Raw genomic sequence first — 18,839 nt, 5'->3', positions numbered from 1 at the left:
TTTGTACTTCCTAAAGCTCTATAAATACTGGGTAGGCTATATTCGTCCGCCATTTTGGTTCTTTCGTTGCTGTTTGCAACAAGCAGACGAAATAGTATATTGCGATACAAGCGTGGTAAGTGCATATAACAGAATCGAGAAAAGTTAGAGAAGAAGAGACAAATGTTTAATTTAAATAAATAGTTTGTTTTTGGACGCTAACATTTTCATGTGTGATCGTCGTTTGTTATTTGTCGATAGGTGTCACTCATTTGTTATTCGTATTTTTCAATAGGTGTTTATTCATTTCTTGTTATTCGGCGAAGATTATGAAAATATTATAATAAATTATAGAAAGTTTAGTTTTGTCTTGAAATAATTAGGTAGGTGGCACATTAATAATTATACATCAATATAAATAATAATAATAATAATAATAATAATAATAATAATAATAATAATAATAATAATAATAATAATAAATGTAGCTTCCCTTATGAAAAGGTTGCCAGATTTGACAAAGTGTATTAGATATAATTTGGAAACACACCTAAAAGGTAAAATGATATACATTTGAAACGGTTAGGGAATCGAATATGCAAAAGTCAGAAAAATGTACACCTAAGTAGCGTTTGTGCTCATTTACAGTTAAAAAGGGGGGGGGAAATATCATCAAATAGGTTAGAATTATTTGAATGCCATATACCGCGAGAAAAATAATAGTACGGATTGATTGGCATTGATATCTAAACCAATCAACAGCCATCGGTTAAGATAACTTGAAATTTCCATTATCACTCCCATACAAATCATTTCTCAATATCTGAACCGATCCTTTGAGGGCACTAATGGCTATTTCCTTCACAATGCTGTGTGTTAGGCCCAGGTTTTTACATTTGTTGGCAAAGAAGGAGGATATGGTACCTCGTGCTCCCAACATCAGACCTATCACATCAATGTGGGACAGGCTATATTTATCTTTATAGAAAATATTTGTAGATGACATATTAATTATAAATCAGTTTAAATAAATTGCATTGCATAAAGGTATAGGTTAATGTTTGAATACATATTTTACTTCATGGATGTTTTCGCGATCGGCCACGATCCACGAGTGGCGCTCAGAGCAACAACCTGAAGTCGTCAAAAATGGTTTTCACGGTTATGTCTTATCTACAATAATAAAATTACTGTTTTCTTACAAATCTCCACTGCAATAAATTAATTTAGAAAGATTGCAAGTATAATAAGATATTTAATTATTTTCTCATAGCACATATTGGTGCGCGACACTGATTATTCGTTACTTTTAAGTAAATAAATAAAAGTTGATTTGACTTATTTACTTACCTCACGCGTGTTGTAAGCTTAACTTACAAGATCTACCAACAACATCGGAAAGGTTTTAGGTTGTTAAAAAACACGATCAGCCAAAAACTATCTTTACGCTCCGTTAAACATTACTATGTCGTAGCTCCTATCATAATCAATCGATTGCGCTGTAAATTTTAGAATTCATAGATAAATATCGAAGGAAAGCATAGGAAAAAATCGGTATCAAAATCTCTTTCGGAAAGTGAGAAAAAAAATACCAACTTCGAAGTGACCCGTTCAAAATAGACATTGAGAACATCAAAAGTTGATAAGCGACAAACTTTTTTATTTTTCACGTTAGATAGGGGTCAAAGCGGGAGAAATGTTTATAAAGAATGGATATTACTTTTAAAAGTGGTTGTTACTCAAAATCTTTACTGGTTTGCGAGTTGCGGCGAGTTAAAGCTGCGATTTTGCTTCCCGGAGAACTGAAGACTCAATTTTCGTGTGTTTAAGGAGAAAGTACGGACGGTTTCTTATTATTAGGACTGAAAAAGTATTAGTTATAGATTACGCTGCATCGTACGTAGAGCTCTGTGTTTACAAAATTCTTGTGTGCACGCACGACTAGTTACTGCAGCGGCTGCTTGTACAGTCCGCTCCGTATGATTGAACTCTTAATAGAATTTGCATTTACAGGATTGCTTATGTTTAAAATTAATTAACTTGGAACAATATTAAATATACCAAAAAAAAAATATCATTATCAATTAAGTCAAACACAATTTTCCCGTTTCTGAATTCAGTCCTATTATCTGTTCTTTGTTGGATTTTTGTTTCGGCATTCTGATACAACCTCGCATGACTTAAATAAGTCTACTATTGAGGAGAGTTGAATGTTCACTGTCTCTGATCCTACAGACAGTAGCGACACCGCGCAGAGCGAAGCATTTTGTAAACAATGTATATATAAATTATTTACTACTCTGATATCAGTGCTTTTCTTCAGCCCTATTTATTATATCTCCCGTTAAAATGAATGAAACTATTATCCCTTACAGTGATAGAGTAAAAAATCTAGGAATTTATATGGACAAAAACTTAAGTTGGAATACTCAAATCACATTTTTATGAAAATTCACACACTGAAAAGAATCCGAAATTTCCTTCCGTTGCTTCTCAAGAAGAATTTAGTGCAGTCGCTCTTGATGCCTCATTTTGATTACTGTGACACTCTCTACACTGACCTTAACATGAAACTGACTGACAGACTACAACAGTGATGTCAAAAGAAAGAGCGCATAACGGACGTTCGATTCCTTCGCGCACTTACGTGCTGGAGTGGGATGCCGTAAACACAGATAAGAGCAAGACACAGGAGCGGACAAAGTGAATTATTTTCACACGCCTAGACTTGAACGGAGCAGTATATACCGCACGCACTGGCCGATAGCTGAAGATAAGTGAGCGTTGGGCGTCATTCTACTCCTGTGTTTATGAAAAGTTGTGATAAAGCTAGCCCAGCAATGCGCTATTAGACGAAACATGACGTGTTAGTCTCATGGCCTTGCTTATCTCGGCTAGGTCCCGCCTCACAGTCAGCTGGTTAGTTCACGCGCGTACTATTTATTTTCTTTATTTGATATTTTCAATACTTTCATATCAACGGTGCACCAGTAAAAAATATGTTTATTTGAACTTTCAATGCGGAATCTAACCATATATGTAATTTAAAAATATTTTTTCGTGGGCAAAGGCGTCTTAATGAAGAAAAATCTAAATTTCTCCATTTCCATAAAAAGTAAGAAAAACTGTTTACATGTCAATATAAACTTGAATTTCTCAGCATCAAAATAAACCATGATTTTGATCATTGGGTGAAAGGGTTTCGGAGCTACAACAGTTTAAATTTGCTTATTTTGTGAAAATACGATAAATTTAAATATTTTTAATTTAAACACTATGAAGTTCTGATGCCTCAAACTTTGCACAAAGCATCGTATCACAGTTGTCTACAGACAGAAAAAGTTTCATTGTATTTAAAAATTGTAAAGTCAGTTTTCTCTATATTTCGGTCGATTTGAGATGGAATAGCCCATACACTAATTTGAACACTATTTATTTAGGCCTACAGGACTGTCTTCAATTGAATACCTCTTTAACAACTGTACTTGATTTTTTGTTATGTTGCCCTATACATCTGTCAATTCAGTTTACATATTTGGAAATTAGAAGTTTATCACATTAGTAGGCCTATATACATGAACTTTTGTGAACTTTGTGTTTACAGCACATGTTTATGAATCATTTGTTTTTAATTTGTTGTTTGTATTTCTTTATGTTGGTGTGCTTGTAATTGGGGATAACTCCCTGTAAGGACCCTCAGTAAAGAAATAATAAATTAATTGATACGTAGTAAATAATCTAGATATTTGCACTTACGGTAGTCTGTAATGTAATAATTTTAATCGTTCTTCCCCCTCGATATCTCTGTTTGTTCATTGTATTGTGAATTTTATTAGTAACAACAATGTAATTTATTCGTCACAACAATAATTCCTTTCTACAATTCACCTTAAACGCTCTCGTCAACAATTGGATTTTCACTCAACACAGTATTCGTTATAGCACTCCACCGACGACAATGACAATTTACTTGGACTAGTACGAACAACAATGAACTGTTAATCTTAACTAATATTTACAAAGCACTATTTACAAATCAGAACTATCAGTTCTCAGTTCACAGCTCTTCTAGCTCAGTCACTCGAGTTCACAGTATCTCGAACCACAGACCTTCAGAGACAGTTCACTGTACTCGAACTCAGGTCCCTCCAACTACGGTCCACTGCACTCGAACTCAGGTCCCTCCAACTGCGGTCCACTGCACTCGAACTCAGGTCCCTCCAACTGCGGTCCACTGCACTCGAACTCAGGTCTTCGGATGCTGATACTGTTGCGGACGCACACTCGAGTCGAACTCCGGTAAACAAGACTGGCTTGCTTGCTCTGGCTTTCTCACTGACTGGCTGACTAATCAACTGAAAACTGCTCGAGTTCGCTGGCGTTTCTTCTTTTATAGCAAAATCATAGTTGCGAGAAATTTCTACAGGTGGTGTAGAGAATTATCTGGATATCTCAACTTCGACGCACTTTTGGAAGAGTCGGGAAGGTCCGTTCCCCATTCACTGCGTTAAGTAGCAGCTGCGCGCGCAGCCTCCCCTCGCGTGTAGGCCCCTTTCCCCACTACTCTCCGCCGCGCGCCGTCCCTCCGTGCTCCGCGGGATCTGCTTTCTTGCGGGACGCTGGTCGTGAGTTCGAATCTCACGTCGCTGTCACAGTATGTTGAATAATGTCGCTGTATGCTACTTTTCTTACTAATCGTATGTTTTCCACATATTAAGCACTGTATATCTCCTTCCTGTTCCTTGCATAGGAACTCCAGTGCCTATTCGACCTGGAACTTGTTATACGATCTCTTCGCTGGTGCATGATTAAGGGAACCAGGTAGTGATTAGGGGTCAAAAATCCGATTTTTTATTTTGTGTTTAAAAACAAAGGACAAGACTTGCTCTTTAAAGCAATATAAATATTGTGGAGAGCATTTCTGCAAATATGTCCTTTAAATGGCCTATTTAAATTTAGAACTGCATGTAATTCATACACGCTTTTTTAAATGCAGTTTTCCATAAGTTTACATTTTTCAAACTTATGTGCATTTTTCTCTGAAACTACTGAATCAATTTACATGAAATTTTGACAGTATTTTCTGCAGCCTGTGTTCTACATAGTAGACCTACGGGTTTAAGAATATCACACAAATAACACGAGAAAAATATTTATATGCATTGAAAAAAATTGCAAAAAAATGTTAAACAACGTTCAATATATTTTCTGTTTCACTAGAGGTGAAATATTTAACTAAATTTTGGTTTAAAATGTACAATATACATTGCTAGATAACTTAAAAAAATACAAGGTACATGAGTGAAGATTGTAGCAAGTAATGTGCACCTGAAGAATGAGGTACACTTAGCAAAGTGGGATAACAGGTTATCAGTTAGAGCCTTTCTTTTGCACTTGGATACGAAACTAATTAGTTGTTTTTTATACCACTGAATTCAGAATGATTTATTGTATAAGCATGGAAATTTGCATTCCACTCAGAACCCTGAAAGCCTAGAAATATTGAACTAAACTTTTGTACTGAAATTTTTTAATCGCACAGACCACTACCCACTCCCCTTAATGCCAACTGTACACTGTACAGCGTTCACGTAGCGCATATACGCTCTGATTGACATCACTGGACTACAGCGTGTTCATAATGAATGCGTTCGATTTATTTGCAACGTCCGTAGATCTGACCGTATCACACCTGCACTTAATATGCTGTCCTGGGTCCGTCTCAAGGAGCGAAGAACTATTCACTCTCTCACTTTACTCTTCAATATTCTACAAACCTCTAACCCTAGCTATCTAGCTTCTAGTTTTCAACATCTGTCCTCATATCACGAAATAGATACTCGCTCACAACACCATATCACACTCTCCATTCCTAAACACAGAACATCCTTCTACTCTTCATCTTTCACCGTCTCTGCAGCTCATCTCTGGAACTCTCTACCACAACATGTCGGAGACTGTCGGACATTGTCTAGTTTAAAAAATAAATTAAAATTGCACTTTTTGAATTAGATTCCTTTCAGTTATAAGCCCTTTCCTCTGCGATAGTTTTGTAAAAATATAGGCTATATATTTATTTCCTTCCTTTCCCCTTTATGTTCTCTTTATCAGCCGATGAATTTATTATCATAGCCTTTTTATCGTAAATTTTATTTAATTTTCGTATTTCTGTTCTTTTTTTTATTATTTTACTACATTCCATTTTGATATATTCTTCCTTACGTTTTTCCATATTAACCATTTGTACTAAATGAGTTGCTTTCACTATATTCCAATGTATTTTACTTTCTTTTTTTATTATGGTATTATTTTCATCTTGTTTAGTGTCGATTTATTATGCTATTATTATTTCTCTTTGTAATATGTTAGTATTCTGTTCTTTAACTTTTTGTTAAATTTTAACTGCTTGTATACTTTGTAACCTGGTAGAGTGTAAGAGAAGGCCCTATGGCCTTAACCCTGCCAATATAAATAAAGAATTATTATTATTATTATTATTATTATTATTATTATTATTATTATTATTATTATTATTATTATTATTATTATTATTATAGATTCCTGGCGTTGCTTTCAGTAATTACAAAATTGTGGGCTGAGACAGTCAAGATTATCTGGACATTTTGGTGAAAATGAGTTTGTTTTATCGAAATGGATTATACTGTCCATGTACATTTAACACACACACAATATTTGTAATATTCATTATTTTTGTTTCTATTAATATTTTACCAGAATTTGCACGTTATTTGAAAAATACAAGATTTCATTTCAATATTCCTTTTCTTAGATATTTATCTATGAATCCTGAAAATTACAGTGCTATTGATTGATTTCTTAGGAACTACGACGCGATAATGTTTAACGATGAGGAAAACAGTGTCGTCTGGTAACCGCAACCGGCAACGAAAGAATTAAAATGGCGAACGATTACACTTACCTAGTCTTTATAAAGCCTACACTTCCTAGGATGTAAGCAAAGAGGAAGAGTCATGCCGGAAATAAGAGCGACGCGACTATACAAGAAACATCAATCATGACAAATTAACTCAAGATTCGAACACCGAACTGTCTTAGTAAAGACGAAAAACTCTGCATCGCGATTTAAACTTGGTATGGCATTAAATGGAGCAGTTTTCTTATATCCCAATTAATTTTTCTTTCAGAAAATCATCAAGCCGAACTTCCTTTGAAAGTCTTACATGGATAGAGGCTTTAAAACAGAGCTTAACATAGAGTTATGCGGATGAAAGGTATCTAAAATATCTCTGAAAATATTCATTATACAAACTTCCGGTTTATGTCGTCTCAAAGGGAATCTTTCTAACTTTTATCCATACCGACTGAAACTCGCGTTCCCAAAGTTTTCCGATTTCCTCTTAAATACTTAGCGCCATTCCATCCCAAAAGAAGGTACACCTCCATCCCCTCCCATCTGAAATCAAACTCATGGAGGTCATGGACCTGTCCCTTTCGAATGCAGACAAAATTCATAATAAGATTGTTTCGTTCACAAGTTATAAATATTTAATATGTTTCAAATAAATGAAAAGTGTACTTGTTTTAATAATTTCAAGGAAAAATTGTTCCTGGTCCGGGTATGGGACCCGGGACCCTTCGCTTAGCGCACGAATGCACTACCGACTGATCTACCCCAGGAACTGTACACGACATTGTAACAATTTTTCCTTGAAATTATTCAAACCTGCGTTACAGGGAGCTACTACCTGAAAGCCAGATTTGTACTTTTTTTGTTTGAGACGACCTGGACTTAATATTCGGAATGTTTTTATATACATCAGTAGAAATTTTACTGCCAAGTATGTAAACGAAACACAATTATTGGGAAAGCGTCTGTAAATAATTGTCAGAAAGTTGATCACTTTACAAATTTATAAAATAAAAATTAAAAACATTTCAACATTAATTATACCTTGACCAAAACTACTTCCGACTTGACAGCTTACAGAGAAGGGGGAGCAGTGTTGTCACTTTGCCCATCTTTCGTGTAAGCGAGCGCGCTGCCGATAGAGTGCAGTATTGTACGGCTGATATGAACACATACATTTCTAACCAATTTGTTGAACACTAGGTATTAAAATTGGTATACATTATTATTTTTATTAGTATATTATTATTATTATTATTATTATTATTATTATTAGTAGTAGTAGTAGTAGTAGTAGTAGTAGTAGTAGTAGTAGTAGTAGTAGTAGTAGTATAGTACCGGTATCCTTCAATGTAATCCGTTAGAAAAGCGTCGAAAGGAGTGTGAACTGTAAAGACAGGTTTTAAATTTAATATGAAGCCTTTACTTTTATAAGTGCCGGTATTCTTCAATGTAATATTGTTAGAAAGGCGTTGAAAAAATTGTAAACTGTAAAAATATTTATGACTATTACATTCTTACTACGTCATACTACTTTTGACCAATAAAACGGTACGAAAGGGCGTATTTCAACCAATCATGGCTGCTTATCGCACAATTTTATCGCGTCCCTATCATTTGTTTAATTTTATCGCGTCCCTAGCATTTGTTTAATTTTATCGCGTCCCTAGCATTTGTTTCTTTGTTTGCCAACATTTGAAACTGCGCTGGTCTGGACGTCAAAAAAAATATATAGGCCTATATATATAATTACAAACCACTCCAGTCGATGCACAGCAGTTTCAAATATGACTCGCATTGGCATTCAAGAACAAGAATTAATCAAAATCACTGATCATACCTATGCATCTTCTGAAATCCGATTTACAAATAAATGAAGAGCACCATTCGGAAATCCTGAATAAGTTGAATACACCATGTAGGCCTAAATCAACGAGTTCCACTTCTATTACGCACACGTCCAATATAACATCAATTGAACCACCAACCACATTCAAATTTTAAAATTGTACATTCAATAATTATTCCTTTTAAAATTATTCATTCGGAAATCCTGAATAAGTTGAATACACCATGTAGGCCTAAATCAACGAGTTCCACTTCTATTATGCACACGTCCAATATAACATCAATTGAACCACCAACCACATTCAAATTTGAAAATTGTACATTCAATAATTATTCCTTTTAAAATTATTCATGTTTATTTTTTTATGTCATCGTCGTTAAATAAAACTTTTCTAACACTTGTGTACAGTATATTAGTTAGGTTATGTTATAGCTTCTGCTATATGACATTATGGATAGTCACGTATCAGAGATTGTTTAATATTAAGATTTATTGAAAATCATCTATCAAGTGACGTTGATTACTGGGATTCGGATAATTGAAGTGGAATGCAACTGTCTTAATAAAAATGAAACTGAATCAACAAAGCCTTCTTGACTAGTAACAGGCCACAGAGTTCAATGATGATTCCATAGTTGGCACAACTGATACCGGTAACAAGAAAACATCATCATAAAACACTACTGCCATCTAGCGTAATGTTGAGATGGTACAATAATACATTTGAAGACAGTTGTATTTTCGTAAGCCAATTAATATTTTATTGTACACTTTGTTACTTCTAATCTTTATATAGCCTACTTTCTTCTAATGGTGTAATAGTCAATTAAATCCCACTCGAATTTTGATTTTCTCTAGATAAATCAAAACCTCTAGTGAGATTACTGTTGATAAAAAATCTCCACGTCCTTTTTCTTTTCCAATATCGATAACAGTGCTCTTATTAATTTTAACACAAGCAGCAGTTCTCATTACGACTTGCGCCAAAGGTAAAAGATGCCCGCCATTATCTCTTTCCCTCTCAAAATACTCGCTTACATACAAAACACACCATCTCTCGCGCTTGAATCTTTAACGGGGTTCCTTGTCCAATATTCTTAATTCTCCGCCTGCCTTTTCTTCCTTCCGACATTGTACAAGTCACCTGTTTAGAAACTCTCTCAGAAACTAGAAAACACACACTAGCCACACATTCCACCAATAACAACGAAGATAATACGTGTAATATAATTTAAACACAATTTATTATCGATACGCTAAAACAATAATACAACTAAATATTTTTAATTCACACAAAGCACGCGCTAACCAGCCAACTCAAAGTCATTCCGGGCGACTGTATCCACCACTAGGCCGTGGTATTCACGTGCAACTTGTAAACATAGACACGGCAACACCGTCCCGTTACCATGGTTACGCGTCTCTCGTGATTGGTTGATTTGGATGGTTGCCATGGTAACATGCTAAAGGCGCCATTTGTCAGGTCGGAAGTAGTTTTGGACAGACCATAGAGGCCCCAACATACAGTAGAAAAGGCAAGACGTGTCCTGTGACCTTATCATACGCCAGAGCTGTGCATCGGGAGCGGATCCAGACTCTAAACGGTGAAGCTTAATATTCATCAGTCACGAAATCAACGCTGCGCGGTGTTCGAAGGGGAAGAAAGGGGATGAAGAGAAATCATATGGCTCCCCGTGAGAGAGTAGAATCCATTCTTGGTGCCCAGCCCTGTCTTACACCATGGCTTTATCACCAATGAGTATGAAGAGGCAAGATATGTTTTAGTCTGAGATGAACTCTCGTGTAGGCAGATTCATATAATACTAACCATCATGAAATAAAACCTCTTTCTGATAACTTATTCTTTTTCTCCTGGCATCCATACCTGTGGAGTAACGGCTAGCACGAAACCGGGTGGCCCGGGTTCGATTCCCGGTCGGGGCAAGTTACCTGGTTGAGGTTTTTCCGGGGTTTTCCCTCAACCCAATATGAGCAGTATGAGCAAATTCTGAGTAACTTTCGGTGCTGGATCCCGGACTCATTTCACCGGCATTATCACCTTCGTCTAATTCAGACGCTAAATAACCTAAGATGTTGATAAAGCGTCGTAAAATAACCTACTAAAAAAACTTTCGTTGCTGGACCCCGGACTCATTTCACCGGCATTATCATCTTCATCTCATTCAGACGCTAAATAACCTAAGATGTTGATAAAGCGTCGTAAAATAGCCTACTAAAAAACTTTCGTTGCTGGACCCCGGACTCATTTCACCGGCATTATCACCTTCATCTAATTCAGACGCTAAATAACCTAAGATGTTGATACGGCGTCATAAAATAACCTACTAAAAAAAACTTTCGTTGCTGGACCCCGGACTCATTTCACCGGCATTATCACCTTCATCTCATTCAGACGCTAAATAACCTAAGATGTTGATAAAGCGTCGTAAAATAACCTACTAAAAAAACTTTCGTTGCTGGACCCCGGACTCATTTCACCGGCATTATTACCTTCATCTAATTCAGACGCTAAATGACCTAAGATGTTGATAAAGCGTCGTAAAATAACCTACTAAAAAGACCTTTCGTTGCTGGACCCCGGACTCATTTCACCGGTATTATCACCTTCATCTCATTCAGACGCTAAATAACCTAAGATGTTGATAAAGCGTCGTAAAATAACCTGCTAAAAAGACCTTTCGTTGCTGGACCCCGGACTCATTTCACCGGCATTATCATCTTCATCTCATTCAGACGCTAAATAACCTAAGATGTTGATAAAGCGTCGTAAAATAGCCTACTAAAAAAACTTTCGTTGCTGGACCCCGGATTCATTTCACCGGCATTATCACCTTCATCTCATTCAGACACTATATAACATAAGATGTTGATAAAGCGTCGTAAAATAACCTACTAAAAAAACTTTCGTTGCTGGACCCCGGACTCATTTCACCGGCATTATCACCTTCATCTAATTCAGACGCTAACTAACCTAAGATGTTGATACGGCGTCATAAAATAACCTACTAAAAAAAACTTTCGTTGCCGGACCCCGGACTCATTTCACCGGCATTATCACCTTCATCTCATTCAGACGCTAAATAACCTAAGATGTTGATAAAGCGTCGTAAAATAACCTACTAAAAAAACTTTCGTTGCTGGACCCCGGACTCATTTCACCGGCATTATCACCTTCATCTCATTCAGACGCTAAATAACCTAAGATGTTGATAAAGCGTCGTAAAATAACCTACTAAAAAACTTTCGTTGCTGGACCCCGGACTCATTTCTCCGGCATTATCACCTTCATCTAATTCAGACGCTAAATAACCTAAGATGTTGATAAAGCGTCGTAAAATAACCTACTAAAAAAACTTTCGTTGCTGGACCCCGGACTCATTCCACCGGCATTATCACCTTCATCTCATTTAGACGCTAGATAACCTAAGATGTTGATACGGCGTCATAAAATAACTTACTAAAAAAACCTTTCGTTGCTGGACCCCGGACTCATTTCACCGACATTATCACCTTCATCTCATTCAGACGCTAAATAACCTAAGATGTTGATACGGCGTCATAAAATAACCTACTAAAAAAACCTTTCGGTGTTGGACCCCGGACTCATTTCACCGGCATTATCACCTTCATCTCATTCAGACGCTAAATAACCTAAGATGTTGATAAAGCGTCGTAAAATAACCTACTAAAAAAACTTTCGTTGCTGGACCCCGGACTCATTTCACCGGCATTATCACCTTCATCTCATTTAGACGCTAGATAACCTAAGATGTTGATAAAGCGTCGTAAAATAACTACTAAAAAGACCTTTCGTTGCTGGACCCCGGACTCATTTCACCGGCATTATCACCTTCATCTCATTCAGACTCTAAATAACCTAAGATGTTGATAAAGCGTCGTAAAATAACTACTAAAAAGACCTTTCGTTGCTGGACCCCGGACTCATTTCACCGGTATTATCACCTTCATCTCATTCAGACGCTAAATAACCTAAGATGTTGATAAAGCGTCGTAAAATAACTACTAAAAAGACCTTTCGTTGCTGGACCCCGGACTCATTTCACCGACATTATCACCTTCATCTCATTCAGACGCTAAATAACCTAAGATGTTGATACGGCGTCATAAAATAACTATTAAAAAAACCTTTCGTTGCTGGACCCCGGACTCATTTCACCGGCATTATCACCTTCATCTCATTCAGACGCTAAATAACCTAAGATGTTGATAAAGCGTCGTAAAATAACTACTAAAAAGACCTTTCGTTGCTGGACCCCGGACTCATTTCACCGGTATTATCACCTTCATCTCATTCAGACGCTAAATAACTTAAGATGTTGATAAAGCGTCGTAAAATAACCTACTTAAAAAATTGTCCTTCTGGCACATCTCACATGCCAGGTTTCGCTTCCTCATCTACACACTGTACTCATTGAAACCGGCTTTTTAGTTTGTAACGCAGAGTAATTCTGTATAGTGCATCACTTCATAGTTTGAATTATATTTTTCTGGGTAATAAAACCCTAGGCCGTTGGATTTGTAAATCGAAAGGTTACAGTATGACAACATTAATTTTATTTCATTAAGAAAGAGAAAATTGTGTACACACCTCTGTGAAATTTTATATTGAAATTGAAATTTGATCATTTTAAAATAAGTTTTAGTTGGTTATTTAACGACGCTGTATCAACTACTATGTTATTTAGCATCGGTGATGGCAAGATGGGGGCCGAGGATTCGCTATAGATTACCTGACATTTGCCTTACGGTTGGGGAAAACCTCGAAAAAAACCCAACCAGGTAATCAGCTCAAACGGAAATCGAACGTACTTCCGAGCGCAACTGCGGATCGGCAGGCAAGCGCCTTAGCAGATTGAGCTACGCCGGTGGTTTCAAAAGAATTATAAAAACAATATTGTTCTCCAACCAAGACATCAACCGTGAAAGGAATGTGCTTACTATTGCGTCATCTATTGGAGCGAAGTAGATACTGTCCATTACTCAGGAGAAGACAAGCGGAAAGAATGTGACCTTCTTGACTATCGCTGTTGATTATTATAAACATCGCTCAGATAAGCATCCCAGTAGCCAGGTTATTACTCGTGCAGGAAACATGAGTAACAATGCGTATGGAAATTAAAGCTAAGTTGAACAGAAGGAGACCTAATGTTTCCGCTTACTGCAGTACAAATATTGCACGTGTTGTCGTACGTTATCTGTTCACATTCCTTCCTCCTCAGTCCGCTCTCGTCTTCTCCTGAGTCACCGACAGTAGATATAGCTCGCGCAAGAAACGATTACCGAAAACCAATGGTGGCGTTGCTGCCTGTTTTGACGTGTGTATGTAGGTACGCCGAGGGGGGGAGGGGTGCGAGCCGATGGAATTACCGTCTCTCCCAAGAAGACGAACAAATGAGGACATCGCTGTAGAAATAAAGAACGTAGGAAGAGAAAAATTCGAAGCTAATCAAACGCGCAACATATGTTTATGACTGAAATAATAATACCGTGCGATACAAGACACGCATTTACATGCAATGGAACAAACTAAAGTCGTAATGTAACTATCACAACGCAAGACTGATTCTATTGATGTTATTTCTCTTCCGACTGTACTCTCGAATATCATTCAAGTTATCTCGTGGCCTTTCCTATCGCCCGCTCTTCCTTATCGCAGTGTTTGATTCGCATTCCTTCCGTCGGTAATCCATGGTTGCGAGACCTATAATATTATCGTTATAACGTCAGTTTAAAAACCATGCGCTCTCCTGCACATGTTAGTTCCTGTATGGAGAGATTAAAAGACCAGGAGATTAACAGTGATCTAATTTTGTAACTAGGATAGTATCAATATGTGTATATCAGTGTTATTGTTTGTGCTGTGAAAGATAGCCAATACAGATACGTGTAGCCACGTGTGTGACCTTATGACATCAACATTCATTCACACCATTACCCCGCTTCGTCTCAGTCCCCAGTCCCCAAAGACTTTCTCATGGTTGGAGTACAGTAGATAGCACTCTAAATTTGTTCATAAAGATGTTCTCCTAGTGCTCTGGTGTCTATTGCTAAATGTAAAATGCATTCTCGAAATCGAGTATTTTTCATACCTGTAATTCGCGGCAACATTCCTGTTGTCATCTGCTGAGCGGCAAGGCCGATGACCTGGGCTCCCAAGCTGAACCCCACCACGTGCAAGTCATGGCGAGCTGCGCCCTCTGTTACGTTGATCAAGACGTCGAGGAAGTTGGCCAGGATACGCCCTGCCAGCTTGGCGTTCTGAGCCGCCAAGTCGTAGTGCGGACCTCGCGCCAGAATCCACCAGTCCAGCACCACCACGTTCAAGTCTGACACCTGCAGATATGCTGAAAATTCGAAAATCATATCGGTCAGTCAGTACCTTAACCACGTCACCACGTCACTTTGAAAAACAGACGTAGGAAAACTAGAATAACATCATTGTATAGAGCACATCTAGGTCAGAAAGCATGGGTAGACATAACGGCTCGGTTAGAAAAGCCAACGTACTATGGTAGGAACGATCATGATTTTAAAATCAAATGTAGGAAACAGAAAACGGATGTAGGCAAATTCTCATTTTTAAATAGAACTATAAATGATTGGAATGACCTACCTGCAGCGGTCTTTGAGGGCTGTCCTTCCTTAAGGAGTTTCAAGAATAATTTAAAAAGTTGTGTATCAAGTGCAAATTAAAATTAAGGCGACATTTAACATTTAATTTTTTAAGGTGACATGTATTTATTTAGCCTGACGAGTTACTTCCTTGGTTTGAATTGTAAATTATTTAAAAATAGCGTGTAAGAGGGCCTTAGGATAGAAATGTTTAGTTTAAATGTAGTTCTGTATATAAGTATGCATAAGGGTGTAATTATTTGACTTATTTGAACTGTTGTATCAGTGAAGCGAGGTGAGTCAGTGAAGTTATGGTTTTACAGTGCAGTGAATAGTTCCGATCAGTGATAATTTATAGCGTCAATGAAATGTATTCTATAGTGTCAGTGAAATGTGTTATAGTGTGTCAGTGAAATGCGTCATAGTGCCACTACAGTGAGTGAGATGAGAATAGTCAAAGACTATTGAAACTTAAGTAGGGCCTATACATAATTATGTAGGTTGTAATATAAAATTAGGTATTTTATTTATGTTTTATTATTATTGTGTTAAATTATATTGTGTATTCTTATTGTATTGTGTATAAAATTGTATTGTGTATTGTATAATTGTATTGTGTATTGTAAATTTATTGTGTATTGCTTATCTTTTTTTTGTGTATTGTTTATATTGTGTATACCACTGCCACCGGGTGCTTGCCCACTTGCAGTGTAAATAAATACATACATATTCTACTCCTGGGTGTTTCGAACGTTTCCATCCTCATTTTAATGAATATCTTGCATTCCCAAATAACCACACTCCATGGCTAAGTACACAGATGAGGAAAACCCGCCCCTGAAGACAGGATTAGGAACACACGGGTGTATATCAGTTGCGCGTGAAAGAATTACAAATTAATCAGTTGCGCGCGTTAATTCTTCATGTAGGCACCATAGTTGCGCGTGGAGACTTTCGTATTAATGAATCAGTTATAGCTGGGTGGTAACGTCGAACAGTTCGAAAGGTTTCATTGAATATATTGGCAACACTAATCAGATCGATATTGGAGCTGTAATATAGATTCGTTTGAGAAGTTTTTGTTGAATATGTTGGTGACGTTAATCTTATTGGAATTTGTGGTAATATGATATGATATGATATGATATGATATGATATGATATGATATGATATGATATGATATGATATGATATGATATGATATGATATGATATGATATGATATATGATATGATATATGATATGATATGATATGATATGATATATGATATGATATATGATATGATATGATATGATATGATATGATATGATATGATATGATATGATATGATATGATAGTCTTCCTACTCCATTCCTGGACATGCATTCCCATATCATGACAGCAACAGGATGTTTCATGGTTGAGATGAGGCGCTCAGGATTCAAAGCTTCTCCATTTCGGCGACGAACGTATTTGATTCCGTCACTTCCAAATATAGAAATCCTTGTTTCATCGCTCCATATCACTTTCGCCCAGTCATCATTGGTCCATGATTGATAATATTTGCACCCATTTACACGATTTTCTCGTTGCCTTTTGTTGAGAAATGGCTTTTTTCTGGGTGCCCTTGCTTTTAGTCCATTGTCAAATAACTTCCTTCGAACAGTTCTCGCAGAAATACTGAGTCCACTGCTGTGTAGAACTTCCTGTATCTCTGTAGAAGATTTCCTTCGATCTTTCAATGCTAATCGACAAATCTGCCTCACATCTCTGATATGATATGATATGATATGATATGATATGATATGATATGATATGATATGATATGATATGATATGATATGATATGATATGATATATGATATGATATGATATGATATGATATGATATGATATGATATATGATATCATATGATAATTTATTTCTACAACTATTATTTAGTAATGGGTCGCCACACATCTCTGTATTCGTGCTCCCCATCACCTTCTAATTACAATAAACTTTCATCGACATGTGCAGTCATCTTATTTTACCTTTGCTACCTCTATTACTATAATACATACCCTCAATTTGCTCTCTAACCTCTAACATTAAAATTTTCCCTCCTATCTAATGAGCACCTCACTACTTTTATTGTTTACTTATATTGCAGTAGACTACTTTCTATTGTCTAAAATTTCCCTAATTTTAACTAACTCTTACTAACGCTACTTAATCATAATCATTCACTTTCATCACTAATTTACAATCACTTCTAACTCTTCTCACTTCTGTATCACTCTTATCCCCTTATCACATGTTTATTTGTTCACTTTCACCCCGATAAATTTTCCTTTAGACACTATTTTTGTAAGTCAACTCAACCTTCATTTGTAAACTTACATTAAAATACTTGCTGTCTTCCTATCATTTCTATTTCTCTGATTGTACGCTTAGTCGACACTTCCAATATTACTAATATTTCACAATCAATTCCTATTAACAAACACTTCCAGTTTCCTCTAGTCACTTCCTTTATCGCCTATTCTTTCTCTGGACACTAATTCACTTATTCGTTCATATATTTTCCTTCCGATTACTTGTGGTAACATGGAGTGTAAGTTTCAACCTGCAAATGGAGTATAAGATTTTGAAGTATCCATTCACAAAGCAGTAAATAAAGTGTGGCCATCAGCATTAATCATAGGTTTAGGTTACATTTCACCCAGACATGTGGCGGAAAATTCAGAATTCGGGCCTTTCTTCAGAGAACAAAGATAACAACAGTGAAATAGGTAAATGGCTTCGCTGGATATACAGCCTAATACTTATCACTCCGGTAGAAATCGAAAATGCTTTTATTGAAGATATGATTAGCATTCAACCAAACTGCGAAAATGTGACAAAGTTTGCTGATTATTTAGTAAATAATATCATTGCATCTGATTTATTATTTCCTCCCGAGATTTGTTCGGATACAACTATTTCTAACAGAACACATTCGGAGCATTTCATAAGGCATTTCCTCTTAATTTTAACTCTGCTCATCCAGATATTTATAAATTCGTTGACCCTATCATTAAGACACAAACAATTATGCATTTACAATGAATAACAGAGATAATATTCCAACGGTAAATACTACATATAGAAAACGAAAACAGTATATTCAAGAACTCCTTAATAAATATAAACATGGGAAAATTAGTAGCATCGATTTTTAAAAGAGCTTTACGTACTATTATAAGAGAATTTGAATACAAAATTAATGATAAGATTATTCCCTTTGGCGAGTACTAACTACATGGTACCATCATTTTTATTCCTTTGACGAGTACCAACTTCATGGTACGATTGAAACAAACACTTTTAACCATACCCGCCAATAACGTTCAAGTCCTGAGTCTCTATAAAATGGGAAGGAAAATGTTGCGAAAATATAATGACCGCGCGCAACTGATGAGTACTCACTAGTACCCACTACGCATATTTTCTGCTATAGCTAAATGGAA

General features: G+C 36.4%; 2 protein-coding genes across 2 annotated transcripts in view; one reads left to right on the top strand and one right to left on the bottom strand.

Moving 5' to 3' along the window:
- Window positions 1-18,839, top strand: part of LOC138703658 (GTP-binding protein Di-Ras1) — a 1,052,070-nt gene that overhangs the window by 757,171 nt on the left and 276,060 nt on the right. The gene's annotated exons all lie outside the window — the stretch shown is intronic.
- The window catches only part of LOC138703657 (pancreatic lipase-related protein 2-like), a 228,742-nt gene that overhangs the window by 14,206 nt on the left and 195,697 nt on the right, over window positions 1-18,839 (bottom strand). The window contains exon 4 of the mRNA XM_069831719.1: window positions 14,849-15,103. Within this exon, the coding sequence (XP_069687820.1) occupies window positions 14,849-15,103 (255 nt within the window). The remainder of the gene's footprint in view (window positions 1-14,848; window positions 15,104-18,839) is intronic.

The sequence above is a fragment of the Periplaneta americana genome, chromosome 7 (assembly GCF_040183065.1).
Source record: "Periplaneta americana isolate PAMFEO1 chromosome 7, P.americana_PAMFEO1_priV1, whole genome shotgun sequence".
Classification (NCBI taxonomy): Eukaryota; Metazoa; Arthropoda; class Insecta; order Blattodea; family Blattidae; genus Periplaneta; species Periplaneta americana.
This window is presented reverse-complemented; position numbering and strand designations above follow the sequence as displayed.